This window comes from Bos indicus x Bos taurus, chromosome 1 (assembly GCF_003369695.1).
Source record: "Bos indicus x Bos taurus breed Angus x Brahman F1 hybrid chromosome 1, Bos_hybrid_MaternalHap_v2.0, whole genome shotgun sequence".
NCBI classification, from domain to species: Eukaryota; Metazoa; Chordata; class Mammalia; order Artiodactyla; family Bovidae; genus Bos; species Bos indicus x Bos taurus.
Genome location: NC_040076.1, coordinates 82,068,792 through 82,087,030, shown reverse-complemented (window position 1 = coordinate 82,087,030; position 18,239 = coordinate 82,068,792). Strand labels below are relative to the sequence as shown.

The window sequence follows — 18,239 nt, the reverse complement described above, 5'->3', positions numbered from 1 at the left end:
CTCCTCATGGTGTATTTTTTATTTCCATCTCCTTTGACTAACAATTAATGGTTTATGTGTATGTGTAAATATTTGAATGTACATCAGATCAGATCAGTCGCTCAGTTGTGTCCAACTCTTTGCGACCCCATGAATCGCAGCACGCCAGGCCTCCCTGTCCATCACCAACTCCCGGAGTTCACTCAGACTCATGTCCATCGAGTCAGTGATGCCATCCAGCCATCTCATCCTCTGTCGTCCCCTTCTCCTCCTGCCCACAATCCCTCCCAGCATCAGAGTCTTTTCCAATGAGTCAACTCTTCACATGAGGTGGCCAAAGTACTGGAGTTTCAGCTTTAGCATCATTCCTTCCAAAGAAATCCCAGGGCTGATCTCCTTCAGAATGGACTGGTTGGATCTCCTTGCAGTCCAAGGGACTCTCAAGAGTCTTCTCCAACACCACAGGTCAAAAGCATCAATTCTTCGGTGCTCAGCTTTCTTCATAGTCCAACTCTCACATCCATACATGACCACAGGAAAAACCATAGCCTTGACTAGACGGACCTTTGTTGGCAAAGTAATGTCTCTGCTTTTGAATATGCTGTCTAGGTTGGTCATAACTTTGCTTCCAAGGAGTAAGCGTCTTTTAATTTCATGGCTGCAGTCACCATCTGTAGTGATTTTGGAGCCCAGAAAAATAAAGTCTGACACTGTTTCCAGTGTTTCCCCATCTATTTCCCATGAAGTGGTGGGACCAGATGCTATGATCTTCGTTTTCTGAATGTTGAGCTTTAAGCCAACTTTTTCACTCTCCACTTTCACTTTCATCAAGAGGCTTTTTAGTTCCTCTTCACTTTCTGCCATAAGGGTGATGTCATCTGCATATCTGAGGTTATTGATATTTCTCCCAGCAATCTTGATTCCAGCTTGTGCTTCTTCCAGCCCAGCATTTCTCATGATGTACTCTGCATATAAGTTAAATAAACAGGGTGACAATATACAGCCTTGACGAACTCCTTTTCCTATTTGGAACCACTCTGTTGTCCATGTCCAGTTCATTAATGGCTTACCTACCTACATGTAGTGTGTTTATTAGAAAGCAAGTATCATTGAGCACCTACTATGTCCTTTACATTATAGTGGACACGAGGCAATTGGAGGACGTATAAAACTTAATTTCTTCTTTAAAATAGGTTAAAATATGGTTTGAAAGGCAAAACCAGTATGTTCCCTGCTACTAGCGAGGACAGTTTAAGGACTCTACTATGTGATGAGAATTTAAAACTTGATGTAAGTTCAGAGTATGAAGAGATTTGTATGGATTACAGAGGCTGTGGAAGACTTTATGAAGGGTACAGGGCAAATACTACAGGAGGGGTGGATATACATATTGGGGAAAATAAGATGAACTGAAGACACAGAGATAAGAATGTGCCTGTGGAATCTCTTCTTGAGTTTCGTAGCTCAGTGAAGCAAGTGCCTCACTGTCCACCTAGTTTCTCCAGCCTGAGATCTAGGAGTTGTCTTTTAGTTGCATTTTTCTCTCTATTCCTGCTCCATCACACATTCTGCTGACTCTAATTTACTTCCTTTTTTGTCTCACCTCTTGCTGCTTCCCTAGCCTAAACCACAGGCATTCTAATCCAGGCTCTGAAATAGCTTCCTAACTAGTCTTTTGCCTCAGTGTCTTTTTATTTCTTTTTTAAATTGACATATATAGTTGATTGACAGTATTGAGTTAGTTTCTGGTGTATAGCAAAGGGATTCAGTTTATATATATATATATATATATATATATTCTTTTCCAGCTTTTCCATTGTAGATATTATGAGATATTGAATATAATTTCCTGTGCCTTACAGTAGGACCTTGCTGTTTATCTTTTATCTATAATAGTTTGTATCTGCTTATCCCAAACTCCTAATTTATCCCATTCCCTCTTTCCCCGTGGTAACCATAAGTCTGTTTCCATGTCTGTGAGCCTGTTTCGGTTTTGTAAATAAGTTCACTTGTACCATTTTTTTAGATTCCACATGTGAGCGATATCATGTATTTGTCTTTCTCTGTCTGATTTGCTTAGTATGACAGTCTCCAGGTCCATCCACGGTGCTGCAAAGGCATTGTTTCATTCTCCTTGTGGCTGAGTAACACTGCATTGTATTTATGTACCACATCTTTATCCATTCATCTATTGATGGACATTTAGGATGCTTCCATGTTTTTGGCCTTGGTGTCTTTGCATATGCCAACGTCTCTGCCAGGAAAGCTCTGTGCTCTCTTCAACAGTATCCTAGCTCATGATTAGCATTGCCTTCCCTGACCTACTGATCTCAGTTAGCATTTCCCACTACAAACATCCATAATACCTTCTGAATGTTAATTCAGCACTTCTAAAATTCCTTATTTAACATTTTTCTTCATCACTAGACTGAAAGCTCCATAAGTCTAAAACCAACCCTACTGCTGTATTCCAAGTACTAGGATAGTACTTAAATATATAGAAGGCCAGTAACAAGTGTTACAATTAATAACAGGGAGAAGCTTATTGTTGAAAATAAAGTTGAATATATGGATGGATCTAGATTAGAGATTGGCAAACTGTGGCCTGTGGGCCAGACCTGGCTGGCTACTTGATTTTGTGAAGTTTTATTTCATGCCCATTTGGTTATGTCTTATTTATGGCTGCTTTTGCACAATAGTGCAAAACTCAACAGTGGCAGAGTTGAGTAGTTATGACAGAGATTGTATGCTCTGCAGATCCCAAAGTATTTACTGTATGGCCTTTTACAGAAAAAGTTTGCTAACCTCTGATCTAGATTGTATAATAATTGCCCTAGATTGGTAAGGGGAAACCATCACAGGTTCTTAGGTAATTAAAGTGATACGATTAAAGTGACATTTTAGGAATAGCACTGTAGATATAGCAAAAAGAACAGATTATAGGGGGTTGGCCGGAAATGAAGGGTTTTGCTCTTGTAATAAAGCAAGTGAGGTCTTTAGACAAGGATGGGTGCAGTGAGAGTTAGGGATGGCATTTTGAAGGAAAGACAAGGTTTTTCATGGGGACTGAAGGACATAAAACATTGCATTTCTGGCTTTGTATTTTAGGAGCATGACATATTCAAAGAGTTAGGGTTCGGGAAGGATAGTGTTGGGTTGAAAGTGAAGGTGAGACTTGAGTGGTATATTAGGGAATGTTCTCTGGGCAGACTGGCAATCCAGGTCTGGGGTGCAAATGAGAATTCCAGGATCGAGAAGGTAGTTGAAGCTGTGTAAATCAAAAGCAAGAGCATCCATAATGTTGGTGGACACTCGTGTAAGGAAAAGGACAACAAAGGCAATAGAAAGGAGGATCCTGTAAAGGCATGTGGAGGTAGGTGGGGAAATAGAACAGTATGGCATCACACAAAAGACGGAGGAGGAGAGGCTTTAGGACATCACTTCTTACGTATCTGGTGGCCTTGCCTTCAGTCTTCTTTGATCTCTCTTTGGTATTGGTATTACACTGGAATTGATGATGTCCTGTTCTATTTCAGGCAGGTCACTATATTGTGTCTGTCTTCTTCAGTGCTCTGTCGCCTTGGAGCAGAAATAGAACAAATGATAAGGACAGATGAAGATTATAGAGTGTATACATATGCATATATAAATAAAATAGTAACACTTGAAGTTCTGGGAAATTTCGGGCTGTTTGAGCTATACTAGTTCATGCATTGGAGAAGGAAATGGCAGCCCACTCCAGTGTTCTTGCCTGGAGAATCCCAGGGACGGGGGAGCCTGCTGGGCTGCCGTCTATGGGGTCGCACAGAGTCGCACACGACTGAAGCGACTTAGCAGCAGCAACGGTATCATATTTCAGAAAAGCCTAGTTTTGGTAACTGCAGCACCTTATTTTCCTTTTAATGTACTTTTGTTTTACTTTTTTTTACACCATGCCACTAATCCTATTTTATGCTTTAACTCTGGCTAAATACAGTTATTGATGTGATGAAGTTAGTTTGTTCTGAGTACAACAGAGTGAATATTACATTTGCCAGTACATGCATACCCTGGGGATATTATTGGTTTCTGTTTCAGACCACTGCAATAAAGCAAATACTGCAGTGCAGTGAGTTACATAAGTTGATTGGTTTCCCAGGGCATAGAAAAGTTATGTTTGCACTATATTGTAGTCTTTTAAGTGTGTTATTATCTCTGAAAAAAAGCAGTGTACATACCTTAATTAAAAAATACTTCAGCCAAAAGCTTCTGATTTACCAATAGAACCAAAATTCATAACTTGAGAGATTAGTCTTAGATTTCAATCATTACCTTGTTGAAAAAAAAAAAAATACTTCATTGCTTAGAAAAAGCCAAAACAATTACAATAGTAACATCAAAGATCACTAATCACGGATTACTATAACAAATAATACTGAAAAAGTTTGAACTACTGCAAAAATTACCAAAATGTGACACAGAGACAGGAAGCAAGTGAGCAAATGTTGTTGGAAAAATGGTGTCAATAGATTGATGCAAGGCTGCCACAGTTTGTAAAACACACAATATCTGGAAGCACAATAAAGTGAAGTGCATTTAAAACAATGGTATGCCTAAACAGACAGCTTGACCACTGACCAGGTATACCATGGATTATACCAGATATACTACATACACTTGTGAGTGATTTATTTCATTTGTTTAATAGTTACTTTAGTTATCAGTATTTGTTTTACCTATATTCTGAATGGAAATCATGTTCTAGGTGGATTGACTAGGTGAGAAACTTTTAAAGTGTCTCAAACAGTAGCTGATATTCAGGTTGTTTTTATTTCATCATCAGGTTAAGAGAGACGAATCTGGAGCGATACATGTTACTAAGCAAAAGCATCTTCACCTATACTATGACCTCATCAACTTTACTGTGAGTATTATTGAAACGAAATACCCCCATTTACTTTATGTAATTGTTTTGAGTCCATGTTATGTTAAGGCTCCCAGGATTTTTGCCATAAACCATGATCTTTGCTGCTGCTGCTGCTAAGTCGCTTCAGTTGTGTCCGACTCTGTGCAACCCCATAGATGGCAGCCCACCAGGCCCCACTGTCCCTGGGATTCTCCAGGCAAGAACACTGGAGTGGGTTGCCATTTCCTCCTCCAGTGCATGAAAGTGAAAAGTGAAAGTGAAGTCACTCAGTCATGTCCAACTCTTAGCGACCCCATGGACTGCAGCCTACCAGGCTCCTCTGTCCATGGGATTTTCCAGGCAAGAGTACCATGACCTTTAGGATCATATAAAATGTGGACAGAAGTGAAGTCCTGCTTGTACTGAAAAAAGTCTTGACATTGGTGTGATGCCACATATTATTTTTATTGTCCTTCAGCCTGCTGAACACTGGCAAGATCACCAAAAGTTTTCTTTAATATCTTGAATAGCTCAAAGGGTAGATCAGAATAATTTCTTCAGGATCATTGCCAGGCTTTCTTTGTAAACACATTTTGGTACTTCTGAGTATGTCCTTATTGGTTCAGGAGAGACTATTTTCTTGTGGCTAAAAACTTTGCAGAGTTCTCTCTCTACCATGCATTTCGGTCCTAAGCAACCTTTGGGTTTTAAAAAAAAAAGATGATTTCCTTTCATATCAATTTTAAAATAGATGATTTATTAATTTAGTTGCACATTGCTTTTTAAATCTTACAAACTTGATTTAGAAATAACACTGTTTTCCCATATACATTTCATGAAATAATTTTGTTCAACCTCTTCCCATGTGTATTAGACTTCAGTGTTTTGTCATTACCAGAATCCCTTGTGGAACTGTCTGACATATTTGTCTAGAATTCATCATCGTCACTTGCATTTAAGATGTTTGAGGTACATCTCTAAACATCTGCGTATGATTCTGTCCCTGGAAAAAATTTCCCAACCACAAGTAGCCATTCTAATAGTAGGACAGTGGGTGTTTTTCATTTGTCCTGTGACATATTTATGATGTGACCCCTAACCACATTGCTTTGTAAGTTACCTTTAAAAGGCTTGTTTACAACATGTCAACAATTAAAATAGTGAGAGTCTAATCCCAAGAATAATTGCTAAACATGCTAACATTCTTGGTCATTCTTTCTCTTAACCAGGTGACCTTTGAAAGCCTGTAAAAGCTAGCACTAAGTTTGTAGAAGACTAAATAATGTGTCTTTCTGAATGGTACTTTGTTTCTCAAAGTAATCAAGAGAGCACATTACAAAAGTTCTTTGTAAAGGGTTTGAGTGTCAAACTCTGTTTTCTGAGAGACAATGTTTTTTTGAAAAACCAAACCCTTCCCTTATGGCAGCCACTACACTGATAAAGTATATATACATGTAGCATAGTTAAAATAGAAAAATTGATCCATTTTCAACTTGATTGTTTTTGATTGTTATTTGATTATGCAAATAATTTCTGGGATGGGAAGAGATCATATAAATAAACCAAAACTAATATCAGAGAAAGTGTAGGGGAAATACTTTGTTCTGGCTAATTTAGAATTCTAATTGTGCAGATTTTAAGACTTCATTTATTTCTTGGGGAGGAATTGAGAATTTTCAAAAAATATTTTGAAAATAAATTTTATATATAACCCAAGAAATTTAATCAAAATGACATCCTTTAGCAGATTTTAACATTATTATTACTTTAAAAATTGTAATAGTACTTATTAACAAATATTCAGACTGTATACAGAAATAGAGCAAAGAACTCTGCCATAATTTGTAGGTGAAGGAAATATATATTTTTAAAATAGTTTCCATTTTAAAATATGTAATACTTAAATGCTAATGATCATTCTTTGACCAGCTAGGTTTATGAGGGTTCGCCATTTTGTTTGATTAATGTCAGAAACACTGGAAATGCAAAGTTGGTCACTTTTAAGTTATTGTGTCAATGTACTACCTTTAAAAAATTTTGATAAAAAACAGTTTATCTGATAATATCTATTAAGGCTCTTAGTTAGCCTTCTTTTACATTATGAATCACTTTAATACCATCAGAACTGTATGCTGTGTACCTGCTGTTCTTTGGGCTGGTACTGAGTAGTTCTTGCTGTGATTGTGTTGTCATCACCTGATTGATTAAATGGTTAAGGTCCTCAACGTCATTTAACTGAGTGGCCAAGCTTTCTTCTCGTCCTGGATGGTGATGTGGGATGGGCCTCACTCTTGTGTTTCTGTGTGCTTGAATTACAGTGGATAAACTCACGCACAATTGTGCTCTTGGACAGTGTAGAGAAGTTGCATGTGATTGATCGGCAAACTCAGGAGGAACTGGAAACAGTGGAGATCTCAGAAGTTCAGTTGGTCTATAATAGCAGCCATTTCAAATCACTAGCCACTGGAGGAAACGTGAGCCAGGCACTGGTAAGGGTAATCCATTATTTTAGTATTGTTTTGATAAACTTGATATTTTGTTGTTGCTTTATTTTAAGAATTCTGAGGAGTTATCTTTATGTCTTGATGTTTCTTTGAAAACCACTAACTAGGTTAAAGTGGATGTGAATTTATTTGTAAGTATTCAAGAATGTGAATTAAAACAATAATTCCTGTTATCTTCTATTCAGAAATGTGACTAATACCAAAGAATTTTAACTTTTATACTAAAAATAATGAAGTGAAATTTAAAGTTCATAAGAGAGAAATTGTAAAAGCAAGATATTTTAGAAAGTTTTATATGGTGACAACAAGCCTGATAGATTTAAGGAACTAAAGACTACAGAGACAAGTAGCTTGTAAGGCTTTGGAAGTATATGGATAATTGCTAAAGACTTGAACAGGTATGAAGACTCTGGTCATTGAAAGGCAAAGAGAGCTTTGAGAGAAAAATTCTTTAGGAATGGGAGATAGATGAAATGTAGGAGTCTGCAGATAAGGAAGACCTAAAAGTTATTTTAGTATTAATTTTACTATATTTTAAGCAATGACAATGGCATTTAGCAGTTTATACAGGTGTGTGTGCCAAGTCTTTCCGACCCTATGGATTGTAGCCCGCCAGGCTACTCTGTCCCTGGGATTGTCCAGGCAAGAATACTGAAGTGGGTTGCCATGCCCTCCTCCAGGGGATCTTCCCAACCCACATCTCTTATGTTTCCTGCATTGGCAGGGGGGTCCAGTTCGATTCCTGGGTCGGGAAGATCCACTGGAGATGGGATAGGTTACCCACTTCAGTATTCTTGGGCTTCCCCTGTGGCTCAGCTGATAAAGAATCCACCTGCAATGCAGAATACCTGGGTTCAATCCCTGGGTTGGGAAGATCCCCTGAAGAAGGGAAAAGCTACCCACTCTAGTATTCTGGCCTAGAGAATTCCATGGACTGTATAGTCCATGGGATCACAAAGAGTTGGACAGGATGAAGCAACTTTCACTTCACTCTTAACCACTAGTAGCACCAGGGAAGCCCATTTACATATGTAGTTTATAGTTAAATTACTTGAAATTGTCATCTCATGTTTCCTAAGTCAGTAATATTTAAGCAGGGAATTTAGACTCTTGTGGAGCTTCTCTGTATAATTTCTTGGAAAAAAATAGTAGTGAAGGTCTTATTTATGAGTGTCTCCAGCATAGTATCTAGCCATTGCTCAAATCTCCCTGAGATATTAGAACTTCAGAGCATAAATATATGTGGAAGAGTCTTCCAGTATTTTCAGAATTTAGAAACTAGGAAAATCCAGAAGAAGAAATGGTAATTCAATAGAATTCACTAGGTTAAGATTAATTATTGTCCCACACTTAGTTTCTTTTGTCTGAAAGTGTAAAAGTGTCAGTCACTCGGTCATCTGACTCTTTGTGACCTCATGGACTGTAGCCTACCAGGCTCCTCTGTCTGTGGAATTTCCCTGGCAAGAATACTGGAGTGGGTAGCCATTTCCTTCTCCAGGGGATCTTCCTGACCCAGGGATCAAACCTGGGTCTCCCACATGGAAAGCAGATTCTTTTCCATCTTAGCCACCAGGGAAGCCCCCAAATCAGCTCTCCCTGACTCCTGGCAACTGTGGCATAGTGGTGGTGGTGGCAGTCTGAGTGATTATTAAAAACACTGATAGACTTTGAACTTGTGCTTTCAGCCATGATGGAATAGTGGGGACTGGATTTGCTCTCCTGTCTGGGGAAAAAGAAAAATCAAGGAAAAAAAACAAAAAACAAAAACAGTCATTTTCAAGATATTAGTGAACTTGAAAATAGAACAATAGAATCTATCCAAAATGAAACAGAAAAAAAATTAAGAAAAAAAAAAGTGTTAGTGACCAGTGAGGTAGCATGAAGTAGCCTAATGTGTAGTAGAAATCTCTGAAGGAGAGGAGAGAAAAAATTAGAAGAAATAATGGTCAAAAACTTTCCAAAACAATAAACTCAGAATTTCAAGAAGCTCAGTGAACCCAAACACAAGTAAAATGAACAGATTGATTCAAATGAATTGGAAAGAGGAAATATTAGAGCAGGCAGAGGAAAAAGACACATTAAATGCAGAGGATCAGCAATAAGTGTAAGAGCAGATTTCTCATCTGCCATAATCTGCAGTAGTCTCCAGAGAAGATACACCAAATGGCCAAAAAGCAGATGACAGGATATTCAACATCATTAATCATTATGGAAATGCAAATCAGAATCACAATGAGTTACCACTTCATGCCTCCCAGGATAGCTGTAATCAAAAAGAGACAATAACAACTGTTGACTACAATGCAGAAAAATTGGAACATTCATATTTTGCTTGTTGGACATAGTGCAGTCACTGTAGAAAACATTCTGGCAGTTCCTCAAAATATTAAAGATTCCATGTGATAGAGCAGTTCTATTCCTAGCTAGCTACTCAAGAGGAATGAAGCCGTATTGCCACAAAAACACTTGTACACAGATGTTCATAGCAGTATTATTCATAATAGCTAAAAAGTCAAAACAGTCAAAATGTCCATCAGCTGATAAATGGATAAGCAAAATGTGGCATGTCCATGTAGTAGAATGCTATTCCTCAATTTAAAAAATGAACTATTGACACATGTTACAACATGGATGAACCCCAGAAATACTGTGTTAAGTGAAAGAAGCCATATGGAAAGACCACGTATTGTTTGATTCTGTTTATATGAAATGTCCAGAAAAGGTAAATTTATAGAGACAGATTAGATTAATAGAACTGGAACTAAGAGTGGGAATGAGAATTGACTGGAAGTGGGTAAAAGTTATCTTTGTGGAGTGATGGAAATATTCTGAAATTGGATTTTGGCGATGGTTGAACAACTGTACATTTACCAAAATGTTATTGTATACTTAATGAGTGAATTTTATGGTATGTAAACCTTAATATTGTCATTTAACAAAAGAAGTTGACTGTTTAAAACAAAAGTAATGGTATTTTGTGGTACATACTTAATGCTATGTAGAAGTAATAGGATGACGGAAATAGTACATAGCAGGGAGTGGGGAGAAGGAAGTATAGTACTGTAAAGTTCTTAACATTATACATCAAATTGTATATTATGTAAATGTAGACTGAGATTAGTTAAAGCTGCATATTATAAACACTAGAGTAGTCACTGAAAAAGTATCCCTTTATAAGTCAATAGTAGCAAAAAAATGGATGTTAAAAAATATTCAATGAAGCATAAAAAAGAAGAGGTAGTACAGGTGGAAAACAATAAAATAATCTAAATCCAACTGTATCAATAATTATAGAAAATGGAAGATGTCTAAACATTTCAGTTGAAAGGCAGGGATTGTCATACTGGATTTAAAAAAAAAGCAGGACCAACTCTATGCTGTCTACAAAAAGCTCTTATTAAATACAAAGTCATAGATAAGTTAAAAGTAAGAAGAAAGAAAAAGACATATTGTGCAAATACTAAGAATAGCTATTTTAATATCAGATTAAGTAGATTTCTGAGTAGGCAATATTGCCAGAGATAAAGAGAAATTTCAAATTGATAAAAAAATTAATTCATCAAGAAGTCATAATAATCTTAAAGGCTTAAGCACCCAATAACAGACCTTCAAAATATATGAGACAATAACAAATCTAAAAGGAGAAACAGACAAGTCCACAATTAGAGTTTGCAAAATTCAAAACTCCTTTATTAGTAATTAATAGAATAAGCAGACAGAAAACCATCAAGGGTATACAGAAGACTTAAAAATAATTATTGACCAACTTGATATAACTGATATTTGTAGAATATTCCACCCAGCAAAAGTAAGTTACAAACTTTCTCAAGTGCAGATGGAGCATCCAATAAATTATATGCTAGGCCATAAAGCAAAGAACAGTAAATTGTTGAAAGAATCATCAGGGTAAATCTGGAGAAAATGCAAATATTTGGAAATTAAGTAGCACCTTTATAAATAACCCATAAGTCAAAGAAGAAATCTCAAAGGAAGTTATAATATATTTTGAACTAAATGAAAGTAAAAATGCAGCATATAAAAATCTGTGGTCTTAGACAGCTCATACAGCTCAGCATTTTTACACAAAACAAAGCAGAAGATCTAAAAAGACATTTCTCCAAAGAAGACACACAGATGGCTCATAGGTACATGAAAGATTGCTCATTATTAGAGAAATGCAAATCGAAACAACACGAGGTATCACCTCACACCAGTCAGAATGGCTAGCATCCAAGCATCTGCAAATAATCAATGCTGGAGAGAGTTAGAGAAAAAGGAACCCTCCTGCACTGTTGGTGGAAATGTACATTGGTCCAGTCACTATGGAGAACAATATGGAGGTTCCTTAAAATGGTAAAAATAGAGTTACCATATGATCCATCAATCCACTGCTGGACATATATCCAGAAAAAACTATCATTCAAAAAGATACATGCAGTCTAATGTTCATAGCACTGTTTACAATAGCCACGACGTGTTGTGTGTACATGGAAGCAACCTAAATGTTCATCGATAGATGAATGGATAAAGAAGATGTGGTGTATATATATACACACACAGACACACAGTGGAATATTACTCAGCTATAAGAATACCAGATACAGCAATATAAATGTACCTAGAGATTATCATACTAAAGTAAACCAGAGAAAGACCAATATCATATGATATAACTCATATGTGGAATTAAAAAAAAAGATGCAAATAAATTTATTTACAAAAACAGAAACAGGCTCATAGACATAGAGAAACAAACATGGTTACCAAAGGAGAGAGCGGGGAGGGATAATTAGGAATTTGGGATTAATATATGCACACTACTATATCTAAAATAGGTAACCAACAGGGACCTACTGTATAGCACAGGGAACTGTATTCAATATTTTATAATAATCTATAAGGGAAAAGAATCTGAAAAAGAATGTGTATATGTAAAATAACTGAATCACTTTGCTGTACACTTAAACTAACACAACATTGTAAATTAATGTAAAAAAAAATCTGGAGTCTATAAGTCAATTTGAGGGTAATTTATAGCTTTAAATGGGCTTCCCTGGTAGCTCAGCTGGTAAAGAATCCACCTGCAATGTAGGAGAACCCAGGTTGATTCCTGGGTCAGGAAGATCCCCTGGAGAAGGAATAGGCTACCCATTCCAGTATTCTTGGGCTTCCCTGGTGGCTCAGTTGGTAAAGAATCCGCCTGCAATAGGGAGACCTGGGTTGGATACCTGGGTTGGGAAGATCCCCTGGAGAAGGGAATGGCTACACACTCCAGTATTCTGACCTGGAGAATTCCATGGACTATATAGTCCATGGGGTCACCAAGAGTTGGACACGACTGAGTGACTTTTACTTTCACTATAGCTTTAAATAACTTTTAAAAATCTCAAATTTGTAACCTAAGTCTCTATCTTAAAGAAACAGAGAAGAGCAAATAAATTGGAAATATATTAAAAAGAAATAACAAAAGTGAACACAAATCAGTTAAATAGGAAATGGACAAACAGTAGAGAAAATCAAAGAAAATAAAACTTGTTTTTTTAAAAGATAAATAGATAAAACACTAATGAGAGTAATTCAGAAAAAAGGTGCAGTTACTAATATCATACTGAGAGAGAGAAAATCACTGTGTAGTCTGAAAATATTAAAAAGATAAATAACTTTATGCCTAAAAATTAAACAATTTTAGATGAAGTGGAAAAATTCTTTGAAAGGTACAGATTACTAAAGCTGACCAAGAAGAAATGAAAATCTAAGGGGTTGTATGTTAGTTTGATTTCCTGCAAAGAAAATCCAGGCTTAGATAGCTTCACTAGTAAAGTCTATTATAATAAAGGAAAAAATATCAATTTCACATAAAAATCTTTTTAAAAATAGAGGAAAAGGGAGCACATAATTCTTTTTATGATATCAGCTTACCTCTGATAATAAAACTGAAGACATTGCAATAAAGTATAATACAGACCGATGACCTCATGAGCATAGAAGCAAAAATCTGTAAAATAGTAGTAAATCAGCAATGTATGAAAAGCGGAATCGTTATCAAATGGTATTTATCCAAGTCACACCCGGCTGGTTTAACATTCAAAAGTCAATGTAATTCACTATGTTAAGTTTATTGTAAAAGAAAGGTCATAATACCATCTCAAAAAACATAGAAAAAGCATTTCACAAAATTCAGTATCCGTTTCTGATAAAATTCTTAGCAAACTAGGAATAGAAGTAGAAGGGAGCTTCTTCGGCTTGATTAAAAAGAACATCTACAAAAATCCTAGCACTAACATTGTACTTAAATTTAAAGTAGTACTGCCAGAAACCCAGACTAAAAAAAAATGCAAAACCCTGATTCTGATCTTCTAGAGGAAATATAGAAGCAGAGGAACATGTTAAAAGATTCCACTGGGATGCCATTAGCAAAATTCAGATAGTAGGAAACTCCCATGAATAAGTGTTCCAGTGTCCTCAACAAATAAACTGCATGGAAAGTAAAGGACTGTGAGAGATAGAGGCACACTGACTCTTAAGAGATGTATCAGCCTGCTTCAGTGTGTGGCCCTTATTTGAGTCTTGACTTAACAAATGAAATGTAGAAACAAAGAATAAAAATCTCAGTAACGTTTGACATTTATGAGGCAATCTGAAATCCAAACACTGATCAGATATTTGATATTGAGGAATGATTGTTAATTTTTAAAAGTCTGTCAAGGAAATTATGGTTATGTTAAAAAGGATTTATTATGCATAAACTGAATTTTTGTAAATGAGATGTTCAAATCTGAGATTCATTTCAGAATTATTACTGTGCTATAAAGGAGTCAGTGGAAATTGTAGATGAAACAAGATTGAGCTTATAATTAATGAAGCTAGTTACTGGATACATTGGGTTCATTATTTTATTCTGTCGACCTTTGTATATATTTTTATAATTTCGTAAGAAAAATGACTAGTTATCAGTTCTTGACCACATCTGTTTTGGAAGATTTATAAATGCTACTGTATTTAAGCCTCTCAGAAACTGCATGGTTTTCAAAGATGGAAAAACATAGTGTCAGAACTTTGAAACTTGTTTAGGTGACAGAGCCTAAATTTGCAACCCAGATTTGTCAGGCAGTAAGTCTTGTTTCTATTTGCTGGGCTGTGCTGACTTTCATATACTGCACTGCTTCATCTTCCTGTTTACTTTTGCGTTTTTTGTTGATATTTATTTCAAAGAACTTGGAGGTATCATTTCAATTAGCCCTATTCTTTGACAGAAGCAGTGATTGCCTGTCATCCGGTAGTGGGCAGGTTGCAAGTTTTTCTTCGGGTTTAGAAGTTGCCATGTTCCTCCGTTTTTTGCATTTCTCTGAAAGATAAAAAGACCATATACAAGCAGAGAACTACTTTTTGCACTTTGTCTTTTCTGCCACTTCCACAGACAGAGTGGCACTGGACTGACATTTTCCCCCCCCTCACTTACAGGATGAAACTATATTGTCTCTGTATTCTACATTCTTGAAAATTTGAGACTTCTAATGCATGTAGTGTTTTACCTTTAAATTTTTTTTTTTAGGCTTTGGTTGGAGAGAAGGCTTGCTATCAATCCATAAGTAGCTATGGTGGTCAGATCTTTTATTTGGGAACAAAAGTAAGTTCTTCCACTTTGTGACTTGGTGTGCGTTTGTGTCAGGAGAGTTGGGGCTGAAGGAGGTTGCTGGTAAAGACAGCAGTACATTACAAAGTGAATACTGATCAGCAGTAATTGAAAACTTTGAAGGGTTAGATGATCATGATGTTTAACTAATTTTTTAAAAGATTGCCCCTTAGTTTTATTATAGGTTATTAGAAGATAGTGAATATAGTTCTCTGTACTGCACAACTAATTAATTTCCTCTACTTTTAGACATACTATATTTTTACCTTTGTTTAGGTTCTGGTTAATAATAGGATGCGTATTTTCTTTATTCAGAGGTATACTTTCTCAATCTTCCTTCACAATTATGTTTTCATGACCAGGAAGATAACTCTATTATATATTTTTGTCATGTAATTAAGATGTGCTTTAGCTTAGATCAGCTTGTGTTCACTCGCTCGATTGTGTCCAACTCCTTGCGACCCCATAGACTGTAGCCCGCCAGGCTCCTATGTCCATGGGATTTCCCAGGCAAGAATACTGGAGTGGGGTTGCCATTCCCTCCTCTAGGGGATCTTCTCAACCCAGGAACTGAATCCGCATTTGGCAGGCGGATTCTTTACCACTGTACCACCTGGGAAGCCCTAGATCAGCTTAGGGTATATTATTAATAAAATGCATTGAGATATTTGACTTAGAATAGGAACTTTTTGTATATCAATTTGTCCCTTTTGTTTTTTTAACTTTTTGTTTATTAATTTGTTTTTGTTTTTTAAAGCTTGTTGTCTATCAGTTTGCTCCTTGTTTTTTTTTTAACTTAGCATGGAAAAGCTTAGCACGTTGGGAGATTGGATTTTCCTTCTTTGTCCATGGAATGAACCCCTTGGATAGACTTATTCACTTTTAAATGTTTGATGTACTCTTTTTTTTTATTGTCCACGTCACATGGCATGTAGGATCTTAGTTCCCCAACTACGGAGCAAACCTGCCTGCAGTAGAAGCATGGAGTGTTAACCACTGGACTGCCAGCGAAGTCCCTGTTTTACTTTTTAATGTGGGCTCTTGAACGACCCTTTACTTTTAAGTGTAATATGAAATATTTTTACTTAGATGTACAATGAGATGTAGAACTGAGACAAATGTGTCTTTCAAGTAAGTCTCTTGGAGATGATAAGTCTAATTTCCTTCTTGTTTTCTAGTCTGTTTATGTGATGATGCTGAGGAGCTGGAGGGAGGTGAGTTCAGAGTAATTTTATATATTAGCACTATTGAATTGCACACATCTTAGCATTTTTTGACTTTGCAGAAAAAGATTATTTGGATTTGTGCTTTTTAATTTCAGAAGTGTACATCAAAGCCATTCTATCATATACTTGATTTGATAAAACTGACCAACTCCCTGATAAGGTTTGGCTATGTATATAGAAAATTCAAAATACCAGTGGTATAAAAGATCTTTCAGCAGCAGTAACAGCAGTCTGGAGGTACACAGTCTGTGGCTAATATGGCAGCTCCATGGTCTTTGTCATACTACCCTATATATATAAAAGAAAAAAATGTCACCTTTCTTGTGTATGGATTCTAGCCTCAAGGTCATTTTACGTTCCAGTATAACTGCCGGAGCTCCAGCTGTTACGGAGGAACAGAAGAGAAGGCTGGCCCTGACCTTTTAAGGTCACAATCCAGAAATGTCCAAATAACACTTCCTCTTATCATTGGCCAGAAGTTGGTCACATGGCCCCAAGTGGCCACAGGAGAGTCTTAGAAATGTCCTTTAGCTGTCTAACGGTTTATTGCTATCTCAAACAAACTTGGAATTTGTTATGAAGGAGGAGGGATTGAATGGATATTGTGGCAATTAGCTGTTTCTGCTCCAGCAACATTCTAGCTGTTTCCTCTTTTCAGGTTTAGGCTGTAGCTCCTTATACCAACTTATACAGTCACTGTACTATCCAGTGCTTTATGAAATTGTTTTCCTTGGAAATAAGATAGTCACATGGTTATTATAATTTTAGCTAATAAGCAACAACTTGTGTAAAGACACTAGGTAGAATAGGAATTTTTACTGGTGATTGGTCAGACAAAGGGGTGTGGTTTCTCTCATTTATTCATTTTAGAGAGTGGATCACCTCTTGAAACAAGACTGTCTTACAGAAGCTTTGGCTCTGGCATGGTCTTTCCATGAAGGAAAAGCAAAAGCAGTAGTAGGTAAGTCAACAGAACACTGGTGTAGTAGGTACTGCTTTTCTGGAGCAGAGAAAATGAATAATATTAATCATTCACAGAATACTTTTGACTTAGTGTTCAAGTGTTTTATAAGCAAGATGTTATCAGACCTTACAGATTTTCAGGAAAAAAGGTTAATGACAAATACAGGATATAGAATTTTAAATGTCACTTTTAAAATTCATTTCATAAGGAAAACTTAACTGTTAGAACAAAAGCAAAGTACACTGACATGCTGTCTGGGCCAGTTGATGGGAGGTGTTCCTGTTATGGCATATTACCCAATATTTTGTTACCTAGATTTGTTATATCTATTGTTAGCATAGGTTATCAATAGAAGACCAGAGCAATTTCATTCCTGAAGATGTGGATTAACTTCGGATTTATGTGGGTTTTGCTTCTCTGCAGGGTTATCAGGGGATGCCAGTAAGCGAAAGGCTATTGTTGCAGATCGGGTGAGTATTTTAATAGGGTTTTTACTGGGGTACATCTTGGACGTGATTAGGTAAATGACTACAGTCAAGAAGAGAGTGTATAAAAAAGCAAATCAGATGATAATTCCTTGGTTGTTACTGTGAATGCTTTTTTAAATTCCTTCTTAGCGCCTTTTCTTTTTTCCCTTGCTCACTCTTTAATGAAGATTATAAATAGTGAAATAGCCAGAAGACAGCGGACAGGAGGAAGAAGAAAACCCAGGGATCTGGATTGTTTCTGAACTTATTGTAGCCCATAGGATGCTGACATTTGTTATAAACTGATAAGTAATAATGAGAAATACTATATGTGCAAATATTTGTATTGCCTGAGGTAGCAAAGATGGCTGATGTTTATTATTATTGTTCAGTTCAGTCTCTCAGTCATGTCCGATTCTTTGTAACCCCATGAACCACAGCACGTTCTGTCCATCAACAACTCCTGGAGTTTACCCAAACTCATGTCCATTGAGTCGGTGATGGCCGTCCAACCATCTCATCCTCTGTCGTCCCCTTATCCTCCTGCCCTCAATCTTTCCCAGCATCAGGGTCTTTTCAAA

The 18,239-nt window shown here is 36.6% G+C and overlaps 1 protein-coding gene across 8 annotated transcripts in view; it reads left to right on the top strand.

The window, feature by feature from the left end:
- The window catches only part of VPS8 (VPS8, CORVET complex subunit), a 295,955-nt gene that overhangs the window by 43,530 nt on the left and 234,186 nt on the right, over positions 1-18,239 (top strand). For all 8 annotated transcript variants that reach the window (XM_027539052.1, XM_027539061.1, XM_027539070.1 and 5 more), the window contains 6 exons: positions 4,802-4,882; positions 7,183-7,353; positions 14,921-14,995; positions 16,180-16,215; positions 17,098-17,188; positions 17,615-17,661. In XM_027539052.1, the coding sequence (XP_027394853.1) occupies positions 4,802-4,882; positions 7,183-7,353; positions 14,921-14,995; positions 16,180-16,215; positions 17,098-17,188; positions 17,615-17,661 (501 nt within the window). The remainder of the gene's footprint in view (positions 1-4,801; positions 4,883-7,182; positions 7,354-14,920; positions 14,996-16,179; positions 16,216-17,097; positions 17,189-17,614; positions 17,662-18,239) is intronic.